The sequence below is a fragment of the Fulmarus glacialis genome, unplaced genomic scaffold, assembly GCF_000690835.1.
Source record: "Fulmarus glacialis isolate BGI_N327 unplaced genomic scaffold, ASM69083v1 scaffold9471, whole genome shotgun sequence".
Lineage (NCBI taxonomy): Eukaryota > Metazoa > Chordata > Aves > Procellariiformes > Procellariidae > Fulmarus > Fulmarus glacialis.
In genome coordinates, this window is record NW_009190960.1 from 104,248 (window position 1) to 127,707 (window position 23,460).

The window sequence follows — 23,460 nt, forward strand, 5'->3', positions numbered from 1 at the left end:
TGAATTTTGAGAAACGGTCTGGGATGGGAGGTAAGTGAAAGACTTGATTATGCATTCTATTTAAGCATCAAATAGTATTATGCATTGTCTGTTTTGTGTATAAACACACATTTGTGTTTTAACTATATTTTAATTGTGCACACACAGACAGAATTATATGGAATAAAATGACCGTGTTTCTACTGCGCTGTGATTATTTGCAGGTTTATTCCTGAACCCTGGTCTCCATGCAGTGCCACGTGTGGCAATGGCATACAGGTGCGAGATGTGAAGTGCCGAATTCTTCTTGCGTTTACTCAGACTGAGGTTGAACTGCCTGAGGAGGAATGTGAAGATGTGAAGCCACCAACAGAACGAGCCTGTCACCAGGCATCCTGTGACAGTGATCCTGTCCCCTACACGCCAGAATTTTCACATTCTGAGGATGGCAGCGTGATTTACGACTGGGAATACATTGGTTTTACTCCTTGTTCAGCCACATGTCTTGGAGGTACCTTTATTTATTTATTTATCCTGAGTTGTAAGAAGTTGGCATTGTTTGACATTGTTGGGTCTTCTGTTGGTGTTACCCTAAATTAGCTATGTTGACCTGTAGGAAAATGTGCAGCTTCAAATTTTAACTAATTTCTAGGTTATACATGAAGTATTTCAAACTACTTTGTTTTCTTTATATCCTGTGTTCAAACATGGACTTTATTTATTTGGTTAAATAAGGTGCAAGAAGCTGTTGATACAGCAACTTGCTTTAGTCTTGTTGCTGCAGGAGTCTCGGCTGCCAGGCAGTTGGTGTATAGTTTCCGAATTAAAATTCCCATGTTAATTATTCTTTATCTTCCAAAATGCTGCCATTTTCTGCAGTACAGGAGGGACACAAAGTTGTAATTAGGGAGACTTGCTTTCAGTCTGACCAGCATGAAGATCACACAGGAGTTTGTTTAGGTCTTGCTACAGTATATCACTCTATAGGAACTCTGCGCCATACATCTGTCTGCAAGTAGTTAGGCACATTCCTTTTTGGATGCAATCGAATCTCCTTGTCGTCCTAAGTACATGTTACTAGACAAGGTTGCTGGTGTTGCTACTACATACTGTACTTTGGGACTGAACACAAGTGAGTTATGAAGTGTTAAGTGGAGGCAGTGGAATTGTGAGCACACCTATATATGACAGGACTGATGACATCAGGGAGAAACGAAGACAGTTGTACCCATAGAAGAAATAAAAAACGTAGAAAAGGGGAGAACAGAAACAATTGGAAGCAGAGAGCCAGTCTAGAGCTCACAGAAAGCAGCCTCCTTTGTACTATTCACCAGTCAAACCCTGAAGACCAAAGTTGGGAGGGATGCCCTAGAATGCTATCGGCAGGACAGTAAGTGACTGGTAAGTGCCTCCTTTATCATTTACTACTGCTGTTTACTGATGGGGTTGATCCATAGGAATAGCAGCACATGTGATCACAAAAGCTGATGTGAGCTCTACTACCTTCAGTGGGCGTTTTGACTGGCAAGGTAGAAGAGGCTGTCGTCCAAGTATATACGTATAAAAGTGACACGGTAGTGACAGCTGTTGTGACTGAGCGTCTCTCTCTTCATTAAAATGAGGGAATTGTTTTTAGAAATAAGGAAATTGTACTCTGAAGCAGAAATAAGGCTTTCATTACTACTAAATTTGTAGTTCTCTTTTTCATATCTCAGCTGATTTTTGTAATGTACAATCATTCCATTGCCATCTTAAATCCACTTTGCTACTGCTTTTTAGCCAATATCTTTGTCAGAGGTGTTCTAAAACTCCAAAGTTTTTGAATTTTGAGGACATCAGCAGACATCTAGGCTGAAATAATCTCTAGGCTTTGCCTGCTATTGCACATGTGCACGTTTGCATTGCCTGCATCTTCACAAGTGAGTTTGTCCATGCAAAAAAGGTTCACATAAAAACTTTCACTGGGAGTGCAAGCTGACAGTAATTTAAGGAGCCTGTACTGAAGACAGTAGTTTCATTTGCCGGCACGAAGGAACTTCAAAATGACTGGTGAGCGGAATCCCATGTTAGGTTTAATTTTGTTTCTGGGGGAGCTGAGTATGAATTCTGTTGTTGACTTCTGGCCCTTTCATGAATTTGTGAGGTTGCCTGACCCAGAATTGTCATATAGGTGTTCATAGTAATCTAACCATTTGTTTGATACACAACAGAAATGATCCATTTAAAGAAGTTTGAAAGAAAATATCTGGTTGTGTTCTTGAGACTTCTGTGGTTTCACTGGTACTATGTCTAGACATTTTTCTTATGTGATGCTCCTGGGACATGTGGGAAGTTGTCAGGATATTTTATCAATGAACAGCTTTAGAAGTCCTTGTACTGTTATGCTAGTTAGGTAGCAGTGATTTTTTTCCTTCTATCAGTTCTGGTCTTCTTGCTGCCTTGGCAAAGGCTTTCAAACAGACCAAAAATTACCTGCCGATAAATAGTTTTAAGGGAACCAGACATCTCTTCTGCTTCCAACTTATTGCAATGTACTAACTAATGATCTCACTGTCTACTATTTTTCCATTGTGTAGTTCAAAGGAGCTGATCCATTTCTGCTAAGTTTTATGTTCAAATCTCATTTCAATTAGATGAACTCTTTCGTTACAAGAAATAAATGTTGTCTGAGTTTGGAATATCCCAGTACAATGTAAATTATATTAGGTACTTTTTCTCTAGTATGTATATATTTAGCAGTGGCTATTAAAATAAATTTCTGTGGATTTCTGTATCCTCGGAACTCCCTACCCCCATTTCTTAATGCTTGATTCTCTCTGAATGAGGGAAAAGCCTGCAGGGTCTAAGTAGGCTGGAAGCTTTATAGTCACTGAGCAAGGACTGAATCTCTGTTTCAGTGCTTGTCACTTGCACCTTTTTTTTTAATTCCTCGTACAGACTAGACTTTGAATTCAAACTCTCCTCTGGTCCCTCTCCAAAGCAGATGTAAAAATGCAGATGGAAACATTGTTTTTGAGGTATTAGAATTACAGAGATAGAGCGATCTGCAAGGCATTATCAAACATCATCTTTATTTTCTAGTTCATCATATTCAGCAGGTTCTAAAGCATTAGTAACACGAGTCTTTGGTCATTTTGTGCGCTTTCTTCACCAACTCTGTGTGGCTTGTCAGGCAGCATATTGGATACCATAAAACTTGCTGCTTCTGAGGACTGCTACGTTGTGTTATGCCTGTTAGCATAATTAATACTGCTTTCATCAATCTTTCCATGAGTGCAAATAAAAGTTGTCCAGGCTAATTGAGGCAGACGTCACCTTTAACATCCATAGGAAACTCTGTAACCATCCTGAGAGCTAAAGATCTATTTTGTCTTCAGTGACTGAAGAAATCCCAAACTGAAAATAAGCCAACTATGTGCTCGGGGATCTCAGGATTTGCCCTCATTTTCCCAGAATTTTGGGGGTTTTTTCAATCTGAATAACTTTGGCCCTGATGCAAGAGCCCCCAACATAAGTTTAATTTTCATAATATCATCAGTGAGAAGTAATAGTTGTTATCAGAATAAAGAGTACGCCTAAGAAGAAGAAATGTTTTTCTTGTAATCTGTAGTATTTCTTTAGTGTTGTCAATCATTTAACTACTCTACAATATTTTAAAGGGATGTTTTCCATTTAAAAAAATAACGGAACATTTTCTGTGTCCCTGTTTAAAAATACCTCTGCAAGAGGCAGACTTTTGTATTTCAGTGTAATTATTATTTTTATATTCCACATGCTTCAAAAATTATGATTCAGGCCTCCCAAAGTGATTACATTGGCTTAAAAATAATGAGATTAAACAATAAATACATATGCACTTCCTGTTGTTTTCTCTATAGTCTGTGGCTTTGGAAGCTTTGGGGTGCAGTCAAGTTGTGTTTTCAGGCTTTTGCCTGGACTGTAATGGCTAAAAGTTTACTATTTTATTTATAAGAAACCTGAGATTCTTAAAAAATCAATGGATTCTAGCCAAATTTAAGGGCTCTTAAGAAAAACAATGACGGTTCTGAGACTCGCATACAAAGTTGAGAGCATTTGCAATAGTGTTGCAGGCAATTTGATAACTCGTATGACTAGTTTCATTAACTGCAGACACTAACTGTTTACTCTTTTACAGAAGGAGTATAAATAACATTGCCAATTTAAATAGATTTACAGAGAGGCTCAAGCATATGTAGGACTTGGCATTTTTTCTGAGTTATTTTCAGCTGCTAGTACATATTTTCAAGCAGTCACCAAACTGAGACTATCTGATAGAAATAAATGACTGTCCTTCCTCTTCCAGGTATAGAGAATAGATCTACCCTCTTACCATTTGCACAGCAACTTTCCACCCCCATTTTCTTTGTACTCTAAAAAAGGCAGAAACAAAAAGTCTGGGCTTTTTTCAAGCAACTTTTAACGCAACTTCATGTACTGTGTATTTCACTGCACAGAAAAGCTTGTAAAAGAATGTAAATGTATGTGGTTTTAATGCTGGGTTAAAATAGAAAATATTCTATTTCACTGAATAGTAGGATAATTACTACAATAGTGCATCAGATTACTGTAAAAATACTTAATGCTCCCTGCTGCATACATAATGTTTTAGTTAAATTATCTACTATGTTTATATTATAAGCCAAGAAAGTCATACATATAAAACTTTGCCTGTTTGAATAATAGATTTTTCTGTTTTCCAGTCGACATAGAATAAGAAATTTATCACTGATTGAAGATCCCAACTAATGTAAAATTATAGTTTGGGGTGAGAAATCTGATTAATTGTCAAGACATTTTGACAGTTCAAGCAAATGCTGCATCAATTAAGTGTAGTTATTTATTGAATAAAGTCCTTGAACTGAGAACCAAGGAACAGGAAGCGGGTGCATGGTATGTTTTTAACAATTCTTTATATCTGTTTTGTGCTTATGGCATCAAAACAGGGTGCCATTTTTCTTTCAATAAGGCCCCTGTGGGGAGGAATCACTACTGCAGTTTTTCCCCTGTAGTTAAGTCAGATGAAAGATACACCGCATATCGACATTTTCTTCTGGTAACGCAATTAAAGCTAGGTAGGTCATGCTTCAAGGCAGAAGTGGTTTAATGAACTCCAGGTGGCAAGTTGCAGTCAAAAACCGTCACCTGGTATGACATGCCTTTTGTTCATTTGGCTGGCCAATTTAGTTTTCATAACACCGAGATAAAAAGTTCCCATGGGATTATTGCCGACTTAAATGGTCTGAAAGGAATCTCATTTCATTCCCCTTCTTTGTGTGAGATATTAAGAAGATATTACTTATCGCAACCTGTTCCAGAGCAGCATCACCTCTGAGTGTGATTTTCCCACAGGAACATGGTGAGGTCAGTGAAACTGAAGGTTGGTAGCATAGGCTAGATTTTGACCTAAAATAGAGATTATATGGATGCTTGATATGTGCTTGATTGCTTGTCTGGTAATGTCGTTCTGTTTCTGCCAGAACACAATTTCTAAATCTTTATTTCTCTCCTGTAGACAGTCAGATGTGCATTTCCTACGTAAGGGGATAGGGAAGCTGCTCCTGTTAAACAAGCACATGGGGATCAATTGGACAGAAAATGTTTGATTCCCTTGGTTGTCAGTCTGGAATAAAGTAGTAGAGTTCTAGAAACCGTATTTATGTACTGGTTTGTCTTTTTTCGGGCATTTTAATGTCTGCCTTATAGTAATGGTATTCGCTGTTAAAGGTTTCTGCTCAGCCCTGCTAGTAAAATACGTTTTACTCAATGTGTGTGTTCTATGTTAATGTAATTATCAATACTTTGATATAAGAGAACTGAATAGGTTGTCAATCATATTTAAGGTCAGGTCTTTTGTTCTATAAAAATTCATCACTTTGTAGATGTAGTCAAAACATTTATATAACAAGGTCTTTCTGAACTGAAAATGAGTCCCAGAGGGGATCTAGAGGTGTACCAGAGAGCCTGAAAGAAATTGGAATCTATGTTATTGTGAAAATCACTGCTGGTCTACTCCTATAGTTGGACTGGTTCAAGTGTCGCAAAGAAGGATTGTGACCTGGGCTGGCTGATACGCTGGACTACATCAGAATTGTTTATAGATGGAAGGAACAGCTTTGGTTTATGAAAAGAATGACAGTGCTCATGAATGCGTTGTAAAAGAGAGAAATATGGACCATTGGCATGGAGATGAAACTTTCAGTGTAGGATATTTCATCGAGCCTGGTGAAATCAAAATGGCTAATGATCGACAGTGCCAAGAAACCAGTCGTCATGCATAGTTGGCACAGAAGCAGGAATAGTTATAGTAGCCTTTGTGTAACAATAGTGGTGATGTTTTGAGGTAATGTCATAGGTAATACTGTGAAGTGGTTAGTTAAGGTTTCTAGTTAAAAATGCAACTCCCTTTGAAACCTTAGAAGTTGGTCATAAGAAGAGAAATATAACCTGCTGCTGAAAGCAAGTTCATATCCTTACAAAATCACTGGAGATAAGTGAAAGATAGGAAGGAAATGGATTTAAATTCTTTGAACTGTGGGTCTTCAGAAGCCATTTTTACCTGGAAGCAACAAAATAGGTATTTTATTATTTCAATGTTTTTTTGTTCTACAGGATTTATGATCATTAGCATTGCTTATATAGAACATCCCAGATACACAGGATCCCCCAAGTACATCACAAACCATCTTGTCTTTCATGTGCGTGTGAGAGAGCTTTGAAATTGAACAAGGCTTTCATACTAAAAAATACGATATATAAAATTGGATAATTACATGGATTTAAAATAAAAGTAGTTCACAAAATGTATATTCGCTAAGCTGACTTGTTCTAAAGCAAACTTGTATTATGTTTCATTTTGACTCATAGAAATTTGAGTATTAGTAATCTTTCATGCTTCAGTAATAAGATCCAGGTAGCAAAAGCTGCAGATCAGAAGGTGCCAAGAATGGTCACGAGTGAGGAAAGCTCTAGGCTGTGTCAGATTTGCTGCCTTCAGCAGAACTATTGCACCTCTTAGCCCCTATGAGAAAGGTTCTATGTTCAGTCAGCCATTCTCCTGACTATAGTTTTGCAAGTTTTCTGCATTTTTATTACATTTTTTGTAGATCTTTAGCTCCTTAAAGTCAAGGTAAGTGAGAAGGAATCACTTTGACCCTGATTTTGGCAATGAAACCAGGAGTTGGCTTTGGGACCGTTACAGAACCAGGCAGATGTAGCATCTGCTGGTGGAGAGACAGGGAAGCCTATTTTCTGCTGGTTTTCAGAGAGACAGAATGTCAAATCAAACCTTTTAAATATCACAGAATTAAAGTGCTAGATATAATTCACAAAGATCTTTTGAGCATTAAATATATAAACTATCTCTGTGTTCCTTTTGACTTGAGATGTTACTTTTTGTCACAAATGAGTGTTTTTGAGGCTGCTTAAAGAATCACTGGCAAAGGTATCAGCAAAAGGTGATTTTAATAGAAATTTATAAAAGCGCGACTTAACAGGATTCGATGGCAAGGTTCACTCTATTACTCATTACACGGATCAAGTATATACAGGGAAAATAGTGTCAGAATTGTGTTGGAATGATTTATAGAAAGACCGAGAACAAAAGGGTAAGGAAGACCCTCCCGTTGAGTCACGAGGCTCAGAGAAGACCCGGCTGGATCCAATCTTAGTCTCAGACTTGGACAACGGCTTGTGTCTAATACAAAAGGGATAAGGAGACCCTTCCGTTGAGTCATGAGGTTCAGAGTAGACCCCCTTGCTTTCTAAACTCCTTCTCAGAGAGGAGTCTAGGTGTGGCTGGATTTAGCCCTAGTCTCAAACTTGGGCAGCGGTTTATGCCTAAGGAGTTATGTGTTTAGTAGCAATTTAAAGTGTCTAGCAGCAATCTAAAGTTCATTTACAGTTTTAAGGTATATCATAAGATTTTGACAGCACTTAATCATTGACTGATTTAACAGTTACAAAGCAAGTTAGTCAAGTTTACTATAATTACTAAATTACAGATTATGCTTATTGTTAGTTATCTAAATCAATACACACATACAGTATAGATCTATTCACACACAAGGGACCATAGCTAGGTAAATTCATGAAAGACAAAGGCCTAGATAAAGATACCGGTTAAAAATTCCCCTCGAATTAGAAAGTCCCCTCGTGAAATACTCACATTAAATGCCTTGGCATTTCTCAATGGGTGAAGGGTTGAGCCCCGAGAAGTGTCTCGGCCAAGGAGTGTTTCAGCCCAGGTTCTGACGGTCCTCCGAATATCACAAACTTGAGAGTTTGTGAACTCTGAAAGGCGTCCCACAGGGAGCTTCTAGGCACAACCCGCTGCAGTCCAGGAGAACTCAAGGGTCTCACTTGGGACCGCTGTTTATAGGTTGATTGGTTTTAGTCATCAGTAAATTTCCATCTTGGCCACTATCTGAGGGGGGCTGGGGTAGTAATTATGGTATTGTTCCATGGTAAACATGGTATCGTTCCACTTGAGTTATGATCCAGGTAGAGAATGCTTCAGGGTTGTCAGAGATGATGAATTATCCTCTGCTTTTGTTCTCTACCTTGATCAGGTAGCCTGGTATGATCAGTGTCGCTCCCCACCTTAGCCATGCAAGAGTGCCTGGTACGGTCAAGGGACGCTCAACGGCCCAACTCATTACACAATGGCTAAGGCCTAACAGGAGTTCCTGAGATCGTAGAGTGCCCCAGGGGAAGGGGGGAAATGTACCACCCCGCTTTTAAGCCTGCTATCTAATTCAGTGTTTGAAGCTTTTTTACTGAGTATTATTCAAGAGTAAGCTTTACAGGAATGTCTTCCATCTTCAGTGTTTCATGAGCGTTTTCCTTTTTAATTCAGGAACACAAGAAGCCATTGCAATGTGTCTGCATGTAGAGACAAAACAAGCTGTCAATGAAACCCTGTGTGACAATTCCAAGAGACCACCACCAATGACTAGTACTTGCAATATGAAGCTTTGCCCTCCGAGGTACACTGTAATAATGAAATCATACTGTGGCAAAGAAATGGTTAATATGACTTAAATAAACATTGGCTTTCTCAGAAAGAGTTCAGATTGCAGGACTGGTTGTGCTTTGGGATGAAATTTCACTACTTCTGTCTTTAACAAGGTTTTGGGGTTGAGTTTCTTTTTTTGGTCTTGTTCACTCCTTTTCCACTCTTCACATCTCATAATAAAATAGGGAACATTTTCTGAAATAAATCTCTTCTTTGTAGATATTTGCCAGAGTTGGAAAAAGCCTTAACTCTTCTAGTGGTAAAAGGAAAATTTTAAGGCAATTTCACAAAAAACCCAGAGAATATTTACTTTCTATTCTTACTGAATGAAAAAATGTGAAATTATGATTTAAGGTTATTTTAATTTCATGCTTCTTTAGTAGCCCCACATAGTTCTTATGGCTTCCTATGTTTGTTTGGAGATCTTGGAAAAAGAACAAACCCAGTCCGAACCCAAGAAAACCTACCTAATTTGGTCACTTGAAAGGGCCATATGTGAAATTTTGACATGCGCTATCTTGTTTACCCACTTTTGATCTCCGATATCCCTGATCCTTTGCATATTGTTTCTACATGTTTGTAGAAACCTCCTCTTGCAAAATGTAGGGAAGAAGTTAACAGGAACAGGATGTTTTATAGAAAACATATACACATTTAAAGGAAGTTTTGTAAATGTAAGAAAGGTCTATTTACATATTTACATTTATAAATATAAATACCAGGAGGTTGCCAACAGGCTGGTTTTTTTATGAGGAGCATTCTGAAAGTAAATGCTGGAGTTGAATTTGTCTGGAAATGACTCTCTTACTCTATTGTTGATAACTTCTGCATTTCCTTGTTACCTGCAAGTTTATAAATCTAGTTTATAATTTTGCATTACAGCTAAACCAAAGGGATGTTTTAGCCATCTATCAATAACTGTGCCTTCAGTTACTTTTTGCTAGGGTTGGTTTGGGTATGATTGCTCCTTCCGCCATCTGAGGCGAGTTGCTAAAACGTGGGCTTTTGGCTGTGTTGTTGGAACAGGTGGCAAAGCGGCCCCTGGAGACGCTGCTCGGCTACGTGTGGGGTTGGGATACAGACGAGAGATGTGCACTGCCAGCAGCCGGGAGGATCTGCTGTTGCTGCTGAAGATTGCAAAGACAAAAAGCCTCATTCTTTGCAAGCTTGTAACCAGATTGATTGTCCCCCTGTTTGGCACGTTGAGGAATGGCAACAGGTATGACTGGGTTACAGAAATGGTTTAAATGTGTTCCTCTGGCTAGGTACTTGAAATTCTCTAGCTGGAATAACATGGAAGGTAGCTCCTAAACTTTGGTATGTAAGTGTTTCAACTGATTTCATTAGAACAAACTAATCCAGGGTTAAAAATCCTACTTTTGACTACTATGCCAATAAGTAGTCACAGGATGAGGTGGAAAGTCCTTTTAAAGATTTCAGAAGGCTGGATACCAGTAACTCCAGACATCAGCTCTCTTTCTATGCTCTGCAAACGCAATAACATCGCTTCATTTTTTTTTGTCTCCAGGACAAAGTTTCCTAAACTCCCACCACATATATTAACTGATGTGAGACATAGGCAGATCGACGTGTAAGATGCATATTTTTCTTTAAGATTTCTATTGCTTAATTGCATTCAGGTGGTGTGACTTTTGAACTTAGTAGTTAGGTTCTCATCCTCTCCAATGTATTAGCTGGACATTTTAACAGAAGAATTTTCTACATGCTGCTTGCTTTTTAATTAAAAGTAGATGTCATTTTTCAAGAGAGCATAATTAGGGTGGGGAGCAGCTTACAGTGTTTGTGTAAAATAAGTGTGATGGGTGAGCACAGATGTCCATGCAGGTGTACATGCTATGATCTCTTCTTCTCCTTAGTGTTCACATACTTGTGGAGGAGGGATTCAGACTCGCAATGTGTACTGTAAGCAGCTGTTGACAGATGGAAGTTCCCTGAAACACTCTGATGACACCTGCCAGGAACCTAAATTGCCAACTAGTAAACCGTGTGCAAAAGTTGATTGTCCTCCTCAGCTAGTCGTAGGAGAATGGTCCAAGGTAAGCAGCCCCCAACAAGGGTGAATCAAAACCTTCAGTTGCAACGTGAGCTCTAAAGATTTCTGCTTGGGTGAATAAGATGTTTGGAGCAATAAATTCACAGGGTAGCTGCAGGTTTCACAAGGTGTGTACCTGGGCTAAACTGTGCATAGTTGCTGTGCATCCCTGCCTACAACCAGCCTGATCACATCCCCTGAGCTGTGTTTGAGTTGCTGAAGGACAGGCTCATTGCGTGCATTATACCAGACATGCTTAGCTATCAATTATTTAATACTACGGCTTCCAAAAAGCAAATCTTTGCATTATTCTGGAATATGTCCTGCTTCTTTCCCATTTAATCAAGCTTGCCTAATACTCCCTGTTCAAAAAAGATTTATAAAAGTGAATTTAGAAGCTGCAGTTAAAGGTTCATGCAATGCAAACTAGGAGAGAGGGTTGAGAGACTTGACACCGACTGGAACATGCTGAATTGTTTCTCTTAGATACTAGATCTCATTGCTCTGTTCTGCCCATGGTTGGACATAAAGAAATACTGTCGTGTTATTTTAATTGTTCCTGAGTTGCTTGCTGGAACAAATTACCTATCTTATATTCTTATTGCCTGGAAAAGTGGCGAGAGTTTAATGTCTGGATAACACAAAGATTCATATGAACTAGAACGTATGCACTCTCTCTCAGAAGAAAAAAAAAAAACAAACCCAAACTAGTTTAAAATTAGCATGTGTGGATTGGGACACCAAGTTTAGTTTGACTGCATCCTTCCTTTCACAGTGCTCAGTAAGCTGTGGTGTTGGAATCCAGAGAAGGAAACTTGCCTGCCAAAACCTAACAGCAAAGGGCCAATATGTCACATTAAATGGATCAATGTGTAGTGGTCTGTCTCCTTCACTGCTTGTAAGGTCTTGTCAGATGAATGCCTGCCACAGTAAGTATGTTACTTTATGTAGTTTCTTGCTAATTTGGAATGATCTATTTATAAAGAAACATCTGTATGCAGGTTAATTCACTCATCTCCCTATACTTTCACGACATTAGTAATCTGGCATAAACTGAGTGTCATAATTACTAGACCAGTAATAACAGGATTGGTTTTAATTTTTTTCTGCCAGTCAAAAATAAAGGTTATTATCTAATGAAGTAGTTTTTGAATACACTTTAATGGTACATGCCTCTCACCCTCATACTTACCTACATTTGATCTGCATTATCCTTTATGCTATCCTAACTGAAGAAAAAAAAACAAAATCCATAAATTGAGTATAAATTACAAAGGGCATTAGAAAAGATAAGAATCCAGTTCTGGCTTGTCTTTTCGCTGTACATTTGCAATACACTGGACATTTCGCTTAGCATGGTGGAATTCAAAACCTGAAAATCTGTGCCAGTGATAACTTTAGGTATAATTTCTATCTTTCCTTGTAGAAATGAGAATCCCAGTCTCATGAGCTTTGCAGGAAGTGATGACAGTACAGACACTCTTCAAAAAATCCAGTCTTTTGTTACTGTCTATATAAAAATCTTTTCTGAAAAAGCTGTCTATAGGAATTGTGCAATTTGGACACAATCGCATTATGATATTGATGGTAGTTACACTAATTGCATATGTATAACACCGATGGAAATACCTTACTGATCTAGAGTATGTTCAATTACATACAGTAATTTAGAAGAGGCAGTTCTAAATGCAGGTTCCTTAAGTCTGAACCTGTGCTCTCCTTCTTTTATAAAGGAGGGTATTAGTTTGTAGGTTTGGGGAGCAGGGCACTGAAAAGAAAGGGAAAAAAGAGAGTTTTTAGTTTTTGAGGTGGGGGAAAAACCAAAAGCCTTCATAAATGGTCTGGTTTTGATCACCGATCACAGAGATAGACATGTTTTGACCCAATTCGTAGTGCTGTCAAGAAATAGCTACTTTATACATTTTGAAGCTTTGCTTTAAAAATTATTCACAAAACAAAATAAGAAATAGAATAATTACTGATTCATACATAATATGAAACTTCTTTTCCTGGCCTGCATTTCAGATTAACATGCCAAAATCCTGAGGTTCAAAACTCCACTTAAATAAAGCCCTGTGGACTTTCAGGAATGTCCTTGGCATAAGGTTTAATAAAATATTTTGAGCTGCATATCTATCTGAATTTAATTAATTGTGGATAGTTGAATGGCAGTGTAGCTGGTTTGCAAATTGCTTAGCACAGACTGATATTAAAGTTACATTGTCAGCTTCCACCACAGTGCCAAGAAAACAGGACAGTGGACTGCAGAGGGAATGCGATTGTACTGAATGGGTGCAGATCGAAGTCATAAAAGAGAATCACTGTCCTCTCCCTTCACCTCCACAACCGTTTGGAACAAGGGAGCCCTTGCAGCTCAGATCTGCCTGGCAATCCCCGGCGAGGCAACAGGAGGGCAGGGAAAGGCGTGAGACATGTCCATACCCATAGTTCTGTTTTGGGTTTTGCAGAAGGAGCCAGGGCAGCGGCAGCAGCAAGCTTTGGATTCACAGGAATGTGTGGGAGGCTTCTCCTCCTGCAGCAATGGGTTCAGGCTACCTTGGAGGGGGAGCGAATAGAAAGCAGGAACCTACCATGGCCCTAGGATGGGCAGACGGCTAGCTACAAAGGGTGAAGCAAACTCAGTGAAGAGTAGTGATGCATGACATGTGTGCTGTTAGAGGTTCTTGCCTTTAGGAGCAGTGTTTCAGAATGTGCCTCCTCAAGATTATGCTTCTGTGGCTCGGATGAGCTCCTTCTTTTTTACTGTCTCATGACAGTGCTGAAGCTTTTTAGAATTAATCTTTTACCCTGGGACTAGTAATCGTAGCTGTTTTCTACTTAATAAGCCCTATTAAGTGAGAAACATTCCTAACTGTGGGCTCTGAGAAATAGGAAATAACACCAGTCTAGCCTTGAGGTCACCAGGACCTGACGCCCAGCTAAAGCTGTAGAGGACCATTGGAGGTCATAGACTCAGATGGATTTGTACCAGGTGATAATGAGGTCCAATGGCTCCAGTACCATCTAATCCTTAAGCAAGATTTACCTTCTAGAAAAAAAAACCACTCCCAAACAGTCTGTCACCTCAGCGGCTGCAAGATTGGATGATACTAAGGATCTAGAAAATGCATACTTATGCGACCTCATATATTTATATGACCTTATGTATTTATATGGCCTGCCATCCACAACTCTGAACTCTGTTTCACTCCTAGCCTTGCTCGCCAGTCACCAGTAAAAATATACACACCCTTTAGTGTTGAACTGCTAATGAGAGTTAGTGGTCTTTCTTTTTTTAAAAAATGAAATGGATGAGACTTGTTAACATATTTATAAGTATGCACTGGGTTTAATTCCATGTTGGAATAACTAGTGTAAACAGAGCACAGCCCTGAAGTATTTTAATTTGTGTGTTTAAAGTTACACTTACTGTGTCTGTAAGTTGGATTTTGGAAATGGAAGATTTAATACTGGAACACTTCCCTAAAAATAAATATTTGGGGCCCAGTAACTTATTAAAAACAGGACGCTACTTTAATAATTTTAGTAAACTGAGTGCCTAAAGCAATTTATTTGTTGTACCATGTGAAATGGTTGAGGGAACCATGTATCTGGATAACGAATACCGATTTAAAAGCTGTGTAATTATGAAACCATGATATCCCCACAGGTCTGAACTCATTACCCAAAACATTGAAAATATCCATTTTGTTTTATAAGCATAAGAATGCACTCTAGGGTGTAGTTCATATAGTGTACACACTTATTGAATGCTTGAAACATTTAGCTTTTCACCTATTTCTTCACAGCATATTTGAAGCATATGTATATAAGAAGCATGCAGTTTTTCAGATATCATTTGGGTGCCATCAGTGTAGTTGTCATTTTATTTATGTACCTACCAAGTGGAATAGTAGTAACAACTTCGGATTCAGGCATGCTGAGAAGCATTTTGATATGTGTGTCCATCTCCTGGCTCATCAACTCATTCTGTAGGCTCTGAGTTTTTTTCTCTGTCACATACCAAAAGGCTGGGTCACCAAACACATTGGATTGTTTTCTAGCACCAACACAGAGTGTTTCCCGACTCTTCCCAGCTGGCCAATTTCATCTTGCATGGAACGAACTCAGGGGGTGCGTGCCCTTGCTCCACGCCTCCTACAGCACTTTGTTTCTCACCTACCTAGTGTTTTCTTAGTAAGATTAGTTCTACTGATCAAAGTGGGGCACAGTAGTTGCCAGCAGTGAGTCATCACAGTGGTATTCGAAACATTGCAGTCATTCTCACCGTTGTCTCCCGTGTGCCTATCCAGCCACTGCTGGGAAAGCCTGCCTGTGGTGGTGTTCATTCAGGCAGCTCCCTAGAAACCTTTCAGCATCCAAGTGCCTGCAGTACAACGCAGGAGGAGCTTCATAATACTCAGTGTCTCCATATCCAGTCTGCATGAAGCTTTATGCAGTTACTGTCTGCTTTTGTCAATTCATCTGATTACTATATTCAACCTCTCAAAATTTTGACTTGTTTCTCTCTTTCCTCCCTTCCCTCCCTACTTTCTTGGCACAACACTGAGCAACTCATCTTTCAACCCAAAGAAATTACCCTCAACCAATGATTACAGGGTGGCTTTGCTTGTTGCATGTAGTATCTTCATTGACTGTTTCTTTCACCTCCTATGTTGCTATCAATTTAGCTTGACTCAATCAGACAACCAGCATGGCCAGCCAACAATTTAAATAACAGTCAAGGGGTGCCTTACTTTTTGGATAGATTTTGTTCTATTTAGGTCATTCTGCACTCGACAGTGCTCAAATGTGGGGAAAGTGATAATGTGTTCAAATTTTTTGATTAACTTTTTCCATTCCTGTCATGCCTAGCCTTTCTGGGGCAGCAATAGGAAATATATAGGAAATATGACCATAATAGGATTATATATATAGTATAAATTAATATATTATGTAATACATCTATATATACCTTTACATATGTGTGCACCATCTATGTCCTTCATATAGGTATATGTTGTCTGTATCTTTTTATTGTTAGGAGACTTGGGGAAGAAGCAATAGAATTCTTGGCTGGAGCAGGGGAATGTTATGGTTTCATGTTGTTCATATTTTCGCATTTTTGTGACTCAGATAAAAGCTCAGCATGTTGCAATCTGACTTGAACAAAGTCAGGAAAAGCTCTGTCAAGCATCCTGTGAAAAGCAGATTTTGTAAGCATGAGTGCCAATGATTAGATATTTTCAACACTTTGTTTTCTTTCAGAGGTTAAACCAAAGCTTCCAGAAAAGTATTCTGCTCATGGACCTCAGATTGTCAGTATTCACAGAGTCTATATTCAAACAAGACAAGAGAAGCGGATTAATTTTACCATAGGAAGCCGAGCCTACTTACTTCCAAAAACATCTGTTGTAATTAAGTGCCCTGTACGAAGGTTCCAGAAATCACTTATCCAGTGGGAGAAAGATGGACAACACTTACAAAACTCTAAAAGACTTGGCATCACTAAATCAGGCTCGCTGAAAATACATAGTCTTGAAGCTACTGATATTGGTGTGTACCGGTGTATTGCAGGCTCTGTGCATGAAACATTCGTACTCAAACTCATCGGTACTGACAACAGATTGATAGAACCACCAAATCTTAGAAAACATGCCAGTGAGACCAGTAACACAGATCACAATGAGGCCAACAGCTTTGGGGCCAAATGGCATAAAATGAACAAAATGTGGCAAATGTGGAGTAAGAAGAATGAGCTCTATCTGGGTGACAGGCAAGTAAACGACCAGCCATTTCTGCGAAATCTTGAAACCTTTGGGAGTAATTCAGCAGACGACTTCAGCTCTCGTGAATTCAAGAATAAGCGACTGGAGGCAGCTGTTCTCCAAGGTGCCTACAGCATGGACACTGTGCAGTTTGAAGAACTGATAAGGAACATGAGTCAGCTCATTGAAACTGGAGAAGTCGATGATGACTTGGCATCCCAGGTCATTTATCAATTAGTTGCTGAATTATCTAGGCTTCCACAACCAACTACTGAAAAATGGAAGGGGGCCCAGGATGAAAAACTTGCCTCAAAACTCACAGGCAAATCACCTAATGAATCTGAACGTTTCAGCACAAAAACTGTTGATAAGTTGATGTTTGACCAGAAGGTTCCAGTTATTATGAGGCAAAAGGAAACTCCTCGAGTTTCCTTCAACAAAACAGTAACTGTACGAATTGGAAATACGGTTTTTCTGACCAAGAATACTCATGCTGTCAATCTACTGTGTGAAATAGCTGGTATTAGTGAAGTAAAATATACTTGGACAAAAGATGGTGAGACATTAAAAGCCTCTGAGAAGTAAGTAAATATCTTCTCTTTTATTTTTGAATGACTTATGTCGCTATCAACTGTAAAAATCCACCCTGCTGTGCAATATTAAAACATACTGTTGTAAAAATGAGATAAGCATGAACACTGCGCCTTCCATCTTTTTATTTAAGTAATTTATTTTTTTTCTTTCGAGTGTCTGTCATGTTGTTTGGCTTTGCTAACGTCCAAGTGTATGTCCATTTCCATGATGTTACATGGGACGATTGACTTTTTTTTACTAGGTGAAGTGTTTTGGATGTCCTAACTGTGTATTTTGTAATCTACCTTAATCATTTCAGCTGCATCAGAAAATGAACAGATTTATACTCAAATTAAGAAACCTATTGGATTTGTTCATATACCAAATACAGTGGAACACATTAAAAACTTCTGCCATGGCATAGATGAAAAGAAATCTTAGTTCTTACTCATTTTAAGGAGGGAAAATATCATTGGTACCCTCACCATCCTTCAATACAGTAAATCTTGAGGTATAACTGTAGCTGCATAACTTCAATTTAAAAAGAAAGAATGAGCTTTTATGGATTTTTTAAAAATACTTTAGAATTTACAAATATTTCTGTGGGGGCCAGTGGAATACAAAATAATAAAGAACCTTTAATTACCATAACATTTGAGAACTATACCTGAAAAACAAGTACAGCAAGTGTGTGTTATATTCGCTCAAGACTGAGCAAATACTTCATTACTGATAAATTAGAAGCTCACCTGATAATATTAACATTAACTTCGTGTGTGAGCCTCTTGGAATTATAGCTAGCTCTTGAATAATGAAAAAAACAATTCTGAAATGATAAAGCCACTTTTGGATATTTCTCAACATACTTAACTGATTAACCGACTGCCAAGAAAAATACACTTCTGCAGGGCTATCAATTAAAGCAAAGACACCAAAACTAAGCCATTTTTAAAAGTGCAAGTATTTTTGGAACCATGTAGCTCCCACCAGTTATGTTTATTTTTTGAAATACGTATAATTTCTCATTAATTTGTGGCAAGTGATACTTTCATTCTTCGGACATGATGGTGTTTTGTTTATTCACGAGTATCTGTTTGATTCCTAATGTCTACTTTCATAAATTGTCTTCATTTTAGCCCAGACTGATATTCTTGCACTTAAAGGATACATTGGCAAAGCAGGTTTTCACAGTGAGGTTTCTTACACACAGATCCATATATATGTGTGTGTGCTCAAAAGCCAGTGACATTAATAGTATTACATCTGAAAAAGAATGCAAGGAGATAAATGGGCTGTTTATCTGTTGGGTTTGTAAAAGAAGGCCATACTTGAGCCATGCATGAGGTGGCTTGTTTTGTTGAGACACAAGTATTTTTAATATGTTTGTGTGCATCTCTTACTTTTGTAAGTGTACTCAGTGTGGGAGAAGCCACAGCTACAGTTTTTTTGGATGTGATGAGTGTATGGCATAACTCATGTAACTTACCGCTGAGAAAGGTAACAAGGGGGAAAAGTCCAGGCTGCTGTTTTCAGCCTCTTACCCAGCCTGTGATGCTCTCTCTCATATCTTGCCCCTCAGATGGCAGGCAAGATATTCAAGACACCTGTGGGTTTTTGGTGGAAGACTTTAGCTTTAATGATGATAATATGAAAAAAAAAAAAACCAACCCTGCAGTAATTTGGAAGTCAGATTAGACCATACATTTGTGAATTCCCCAATCCTGCTGGAAACCAAGCTTGCTCTGGAGAGATGGATTTCTTGCCAAGCCTAATACTTTTAATTGTGGTAGTCTGATTTATTCATGCTGCTGTTCCCGAGGGATTCTGGTTTGTAGTGGCAAACTCACTGTCCTCCAAAGGGCTGAAGAATCTTCCGTGTATGTATCTCTCAGCGCTCCCCTTTTGTTGCCAAAGAGGCAGCAGAACTGTAACTGCATGCACTGGTCTAGAATGGTAACTCCTAAAAAGGAGTTTTGCTGCTGTGACTCTCGCAAGAAGATTCAGTTGGGTTTGTCCCAGGGTAGTAACCCTTGAATACTCCTTGAATATTCTGCAGGGTGATCCTGGACACCATTGGAAAAGTGCAGATTCAGAATCCTACTCAAAAGGAACTTGGTACATATGGTTGCCTGGTTGTTAATGAGTTTGGTTTTGATATGGAAACATCATTGCTATTGCGTGCAGGTAAGACTTGTAGCATCCACAGAATCGGGCATGTATTTTTTTTTTTATATATATATATAAGCACCCATCCCCACTCCAATGTGAAATAGTTTCTTTTGTTGGCAGTCCATGAAACTCTGCCCGATTTAACAGGTAAGATGGTCTTGTTGCTCTAAAACCACAACAGGTGTGAACTGAGTCTGCTTGTATCTATCCCACCTGTATTTTCTGGCTGCTGCTTTGCAAACTGAATTCTGTTCCAAAGATGATGAATTTAAATACAGGATCTATATTTAAATGTCAAATAAAGCTTTTAAAACTGATTATCCCTTTAATTTCAAAGAGATTCCTGTCATCTCGTCCTCTGTGTTAAATGTTACAAACCTGGAAGCCAGCAGTCTCTCGGCAGTTGTTGGAGGTACAATCGTGGCAAGAATTGGAGCAAATATTATGGTTGAATGTCTAGTGAAAGGTAAGAAAGGACTCCTCTGAAATTCCCTGTAATGTTGGAATCAGAAGTTTACCTTACACCTTGAAAGAAATTACCGGTGAAGGCAGAAAATCATTGATCATTAGTCATTTTTTACTAGGCATGTCACCCACACCAGTCCTATTTCTTTTCTGTCTGTCACTTTAATTTACACACACATGTATACATTCAAACAGAGTTTCCTTTAAAAGTACTTTTCTTTCCATGAAGTGGTCTGAGGCTCCTCTACAGAGCTTAAAGCCCACCAGAGTAAATGACTATTTTGCTGCAATAGCAAGCATGGCCAGCTGACTTGCTCATCAGAGAACTTTCCTTATCCCTATTTGAGATGCACATATGTCTAGACTATTTGTGAAAACCGAAAATGAAATCTCCAGCCATAGCTTAATAGAACTTTAAACCTGACGGTGAAGTAAACTTACCTTTTAGAGCCATCAGTCTGCAGCTGCAGTAAGGAAACAAAGAAAAGTGCCGAGCCATGAGAGCATATAGATATTTTCTAGCTCAACATCTGTGGAGCAGCATTAATGTTGATCAGAAGCTACACGCATTAAGCAGTTCACTGCTTCATTTTATTTTCTAGTCCTTTGTTGGAAAGGTAGATATTTTCTTCTTAATCTCATCATTACTATCTGTAAGTTTAAATTGTAAGATTTAACTCACAGCAGCAATATTCTGTCAAATATTTAATAAGCTAAGGTCAGCCTTTTGTGCCTTGTTGAAGATGAAACTGCTAATAACAATGAACATTGCAACTGAGTGCAAAGAGAGTCTTCAGAGAAGTCAGTGTGCTGTTCACATTCGTATTGGTGGGGCAGCGCATATCAGAAAGCATGTTGATACTGAACCAGAGTAGTGATAGAAATATATATATACACAAATAGTTCTGCATACAATAGTGGCGCCAGGCTGACATATATTAGGACATGTGGCTCTGCTATTCACTGTTGTACCAAGGCTAATTCTTTGATGAAGTAATATTTTCCAACTATAGTTTGGCAACTCTATGTATAACTGACCTACATCTCAAATTCAGCAGAGAGTTAATGTCACACTGTTAATATTAATATTGTTAGGATGGGTAAGCAGTTAGCAATTTAAATATAAATTAATATTTTCACATGGGACTGTAGATTTCCAAATGCTTTAGAATTGTGTATATTCGTGAGCCAAACTTTAGTTATGCTAAGACACCAGTGTTGACTTAAAAAATGATTTATCTAATTGCTTTATTTCCTGTCATTGCCAAGGAAGTAAGTATTACTGTTTGTGAATAAAATAGAGCTTGCATGTCTTAAAATGTCACTAAGCCTAGAAGCAGAAAAACTTATGAAATGATGTAAGCAGAGTTTTTCTGATCTCCTTTCCTTAATGCAAAGTAATAAACCACTGACTGTAGAAGACTGAACTTAATAGCACTTTATGTTAATATGTTTGTCTAATAGGTTGGACCCAAAAATCCTACTACATTTGCAGTGTAGTAGGATGAGAACTTTGTTGTGAATGCTGATAAAACATTATGTGAATTATCAGACAAGCAAGAGTTTGAATCAGAAAAAATACTAATATTTCTATGCACTCTAAAAGTTCTGTGCCTACAGTCAATGTGAGTCTGCAAGAGTCCTTTTCTCCTCATCAGACATGTCAAGCAGATACATCTGATCTATTGGACTCTAGCTAGCCCACAAAATAGTTCTCCATAAGAACCATCTAATGAATAAGGTGTCTCTGTGTGTGAAGAATATTAGTGCCATGCCACTAGCAGAATTCTTAAATTACTTTTAAATTTCTTGGCTGCAATGATTTCTGAGGGTTTTTTTTCGGTAGGCTGGATAACCTATACTTTTTTATAGTTGTTCAAACCATAGTTTTCTCTGTGAGTAGGTCTGCATATTGTGTTCTACATTTTGTGTCTACCAGTGTAAGGTCTATTCAGGAATTTTCTTTCTGAAACACATATAAAAATTATGCATGTATGCAAAATGGTAAATTAATGGCTCGTTTAGGAGAGAATATCATGCCATAAAGCAGAACTTCAGCTGGAAGTAGGAGCAGCCTACCCAACAATCTGACAAAGACAGTTGTGAAAAGTAGAGAGGAGGTGACGTTGTAAGGAAAGTTACACTTCCCAACTTCCTCTACTGGCTGGCTAATGGCTGTACAATACACCCTTTAATTATTCAAGGCCTGAAGAGAACCAAGTATATTCCACTTAAGGGGCTCTGCGTTCATTAGGCCATGTTACACAGGACAGCTCTTGTTTGATGGTTTTAATGGAAAGGATGTGAAGTTTGATATTACACACCGTGTTAGCCAGCTGACTACAGTTTTTTCTTTTTTCATTGTTACTGTTTTGGTTCTTTTTGTCCTTTGAAAGTCTTTCTTGCACACTCCAAAAATCACATTCAGATTAAAAAAAACTTTGAAATCCTCAAGTGTATCCTAATAAATAGAAGAACATCAAGGAATAGATTAAGAAAAGCTAGCTAAACTGCTGAAGCTAATAGTATTGATTTCTTTTCTCTTTTTAATTTATAACAAAACTATTTTTCCACTAATTATAATAAACTCACTTTTATAGCTCCCACACAAGCATATGCTAGAAGATATTCATAACGTTCTGGACAGATTCATATTCCATTCTTACAGCCAAGAGCTTTTCAATCAACACACATGGTATAAATATCAATACTGATTGCTCCAAATTACTCTTGGATAACATTTATTGTATTTGCAGAAAAGATCGTCTTGTGATTATTACTAAAATAAACTAAAACTGTCAGACTCCATTTATTGTGAAACCTTGAAAGTTCTCAGTTGAAGTAAAATAGGGGGAAAAAAAGTAAGACTATGTCTAAAATGTGCATTGTCTGCCACCTGCTGGTGAGAGTGTGGAAGGGAAACATACTGAGTTCAGGTTGTTTATACTATATACATTATATTGCATCTCTGAAATATCTTGGCACAGAGGCTTTTAAAAGTAGAAACTACATCTTCATCCAAATTCTGCATTCCTATGAATATTTTTTGGCTCTCTAAGAATAACATATTGATAAAAAAATTGTGAGAAATACACAAAACCTGTTGAATCAGGGCCATCTTTTTGCACATAAGTTTTACAAAGATGGACCAGCTACTTGCTGTCAGTATTGGAATTTGAAACAGGTCCAGATAAATCAAGAATTTGATTTTCCATCTGTTCCTTCATTTACCCACACTATTCCAAATGTAACTTTGATGCTGTTCTTTGTCTTCTATGCTTAACCCCCCAGAAGATATCTCAGTGAAGAAAAATAGCAATTTAATACATAGGATTCTGGCTCTTCATTTCTTTTAGTTTTTTTGTGTGTTTTTCTAAAAGATATTAGTAATGGATTTCAAAGGTTTAAAGCGGTACGTA

General features: G+C 38.2%; 1 protein-coding gene across 1 annotated transcript in view; it reads left to right on the forward strand.

The window, feature by feature from the left end:
- Nucleotides 1-23,460, forward strand: part of ADAMTSL3 (ADAMTS-like 3) — a gene marked incomplete at its 5' end in the record, with an annotated part of 101,239 nt that overhangs the window by 57,416 nt on the left and 20,363 nt on the right. Inside the window, 8 exons of the mRNA XM_009586508.1 lie at nucleotides 204-490; nucleotides 8,855-8,984; nucleotides 10,040-10,232; nucleotides 10,891-11,070; nucleotides 11,842-11,995; nucleotides 16,335-17,415; nucleotides 19,464-19,591; nucleotides 19,914-20,042. Of these exons, the coding sequence (XP_009584803.1) occupies nucleotides 204-490; nucleotides 8,855-8,984; nucleotides 10,040-10,232; nucleotides 10,891-11,070; nucleotides 11,842-11,995; nucleotides 16,335-17,415; nucleotides 19,464-19,591; nucleotides 19,914-20,042 (2,282 nt within the window). The remainder of the gene's footprint in view (nucleotides 1-203; nucleotides 491-8,854; nucleotides 8,985-10,039; nucleotides 10,233-10,890; nucleotides 11,071-11,841; nucleotides 11,996-16,334; nucleotides 17,416-19,463; nucleotides 19,592-19,913; nucleotides 20,043-23,460) is intronic.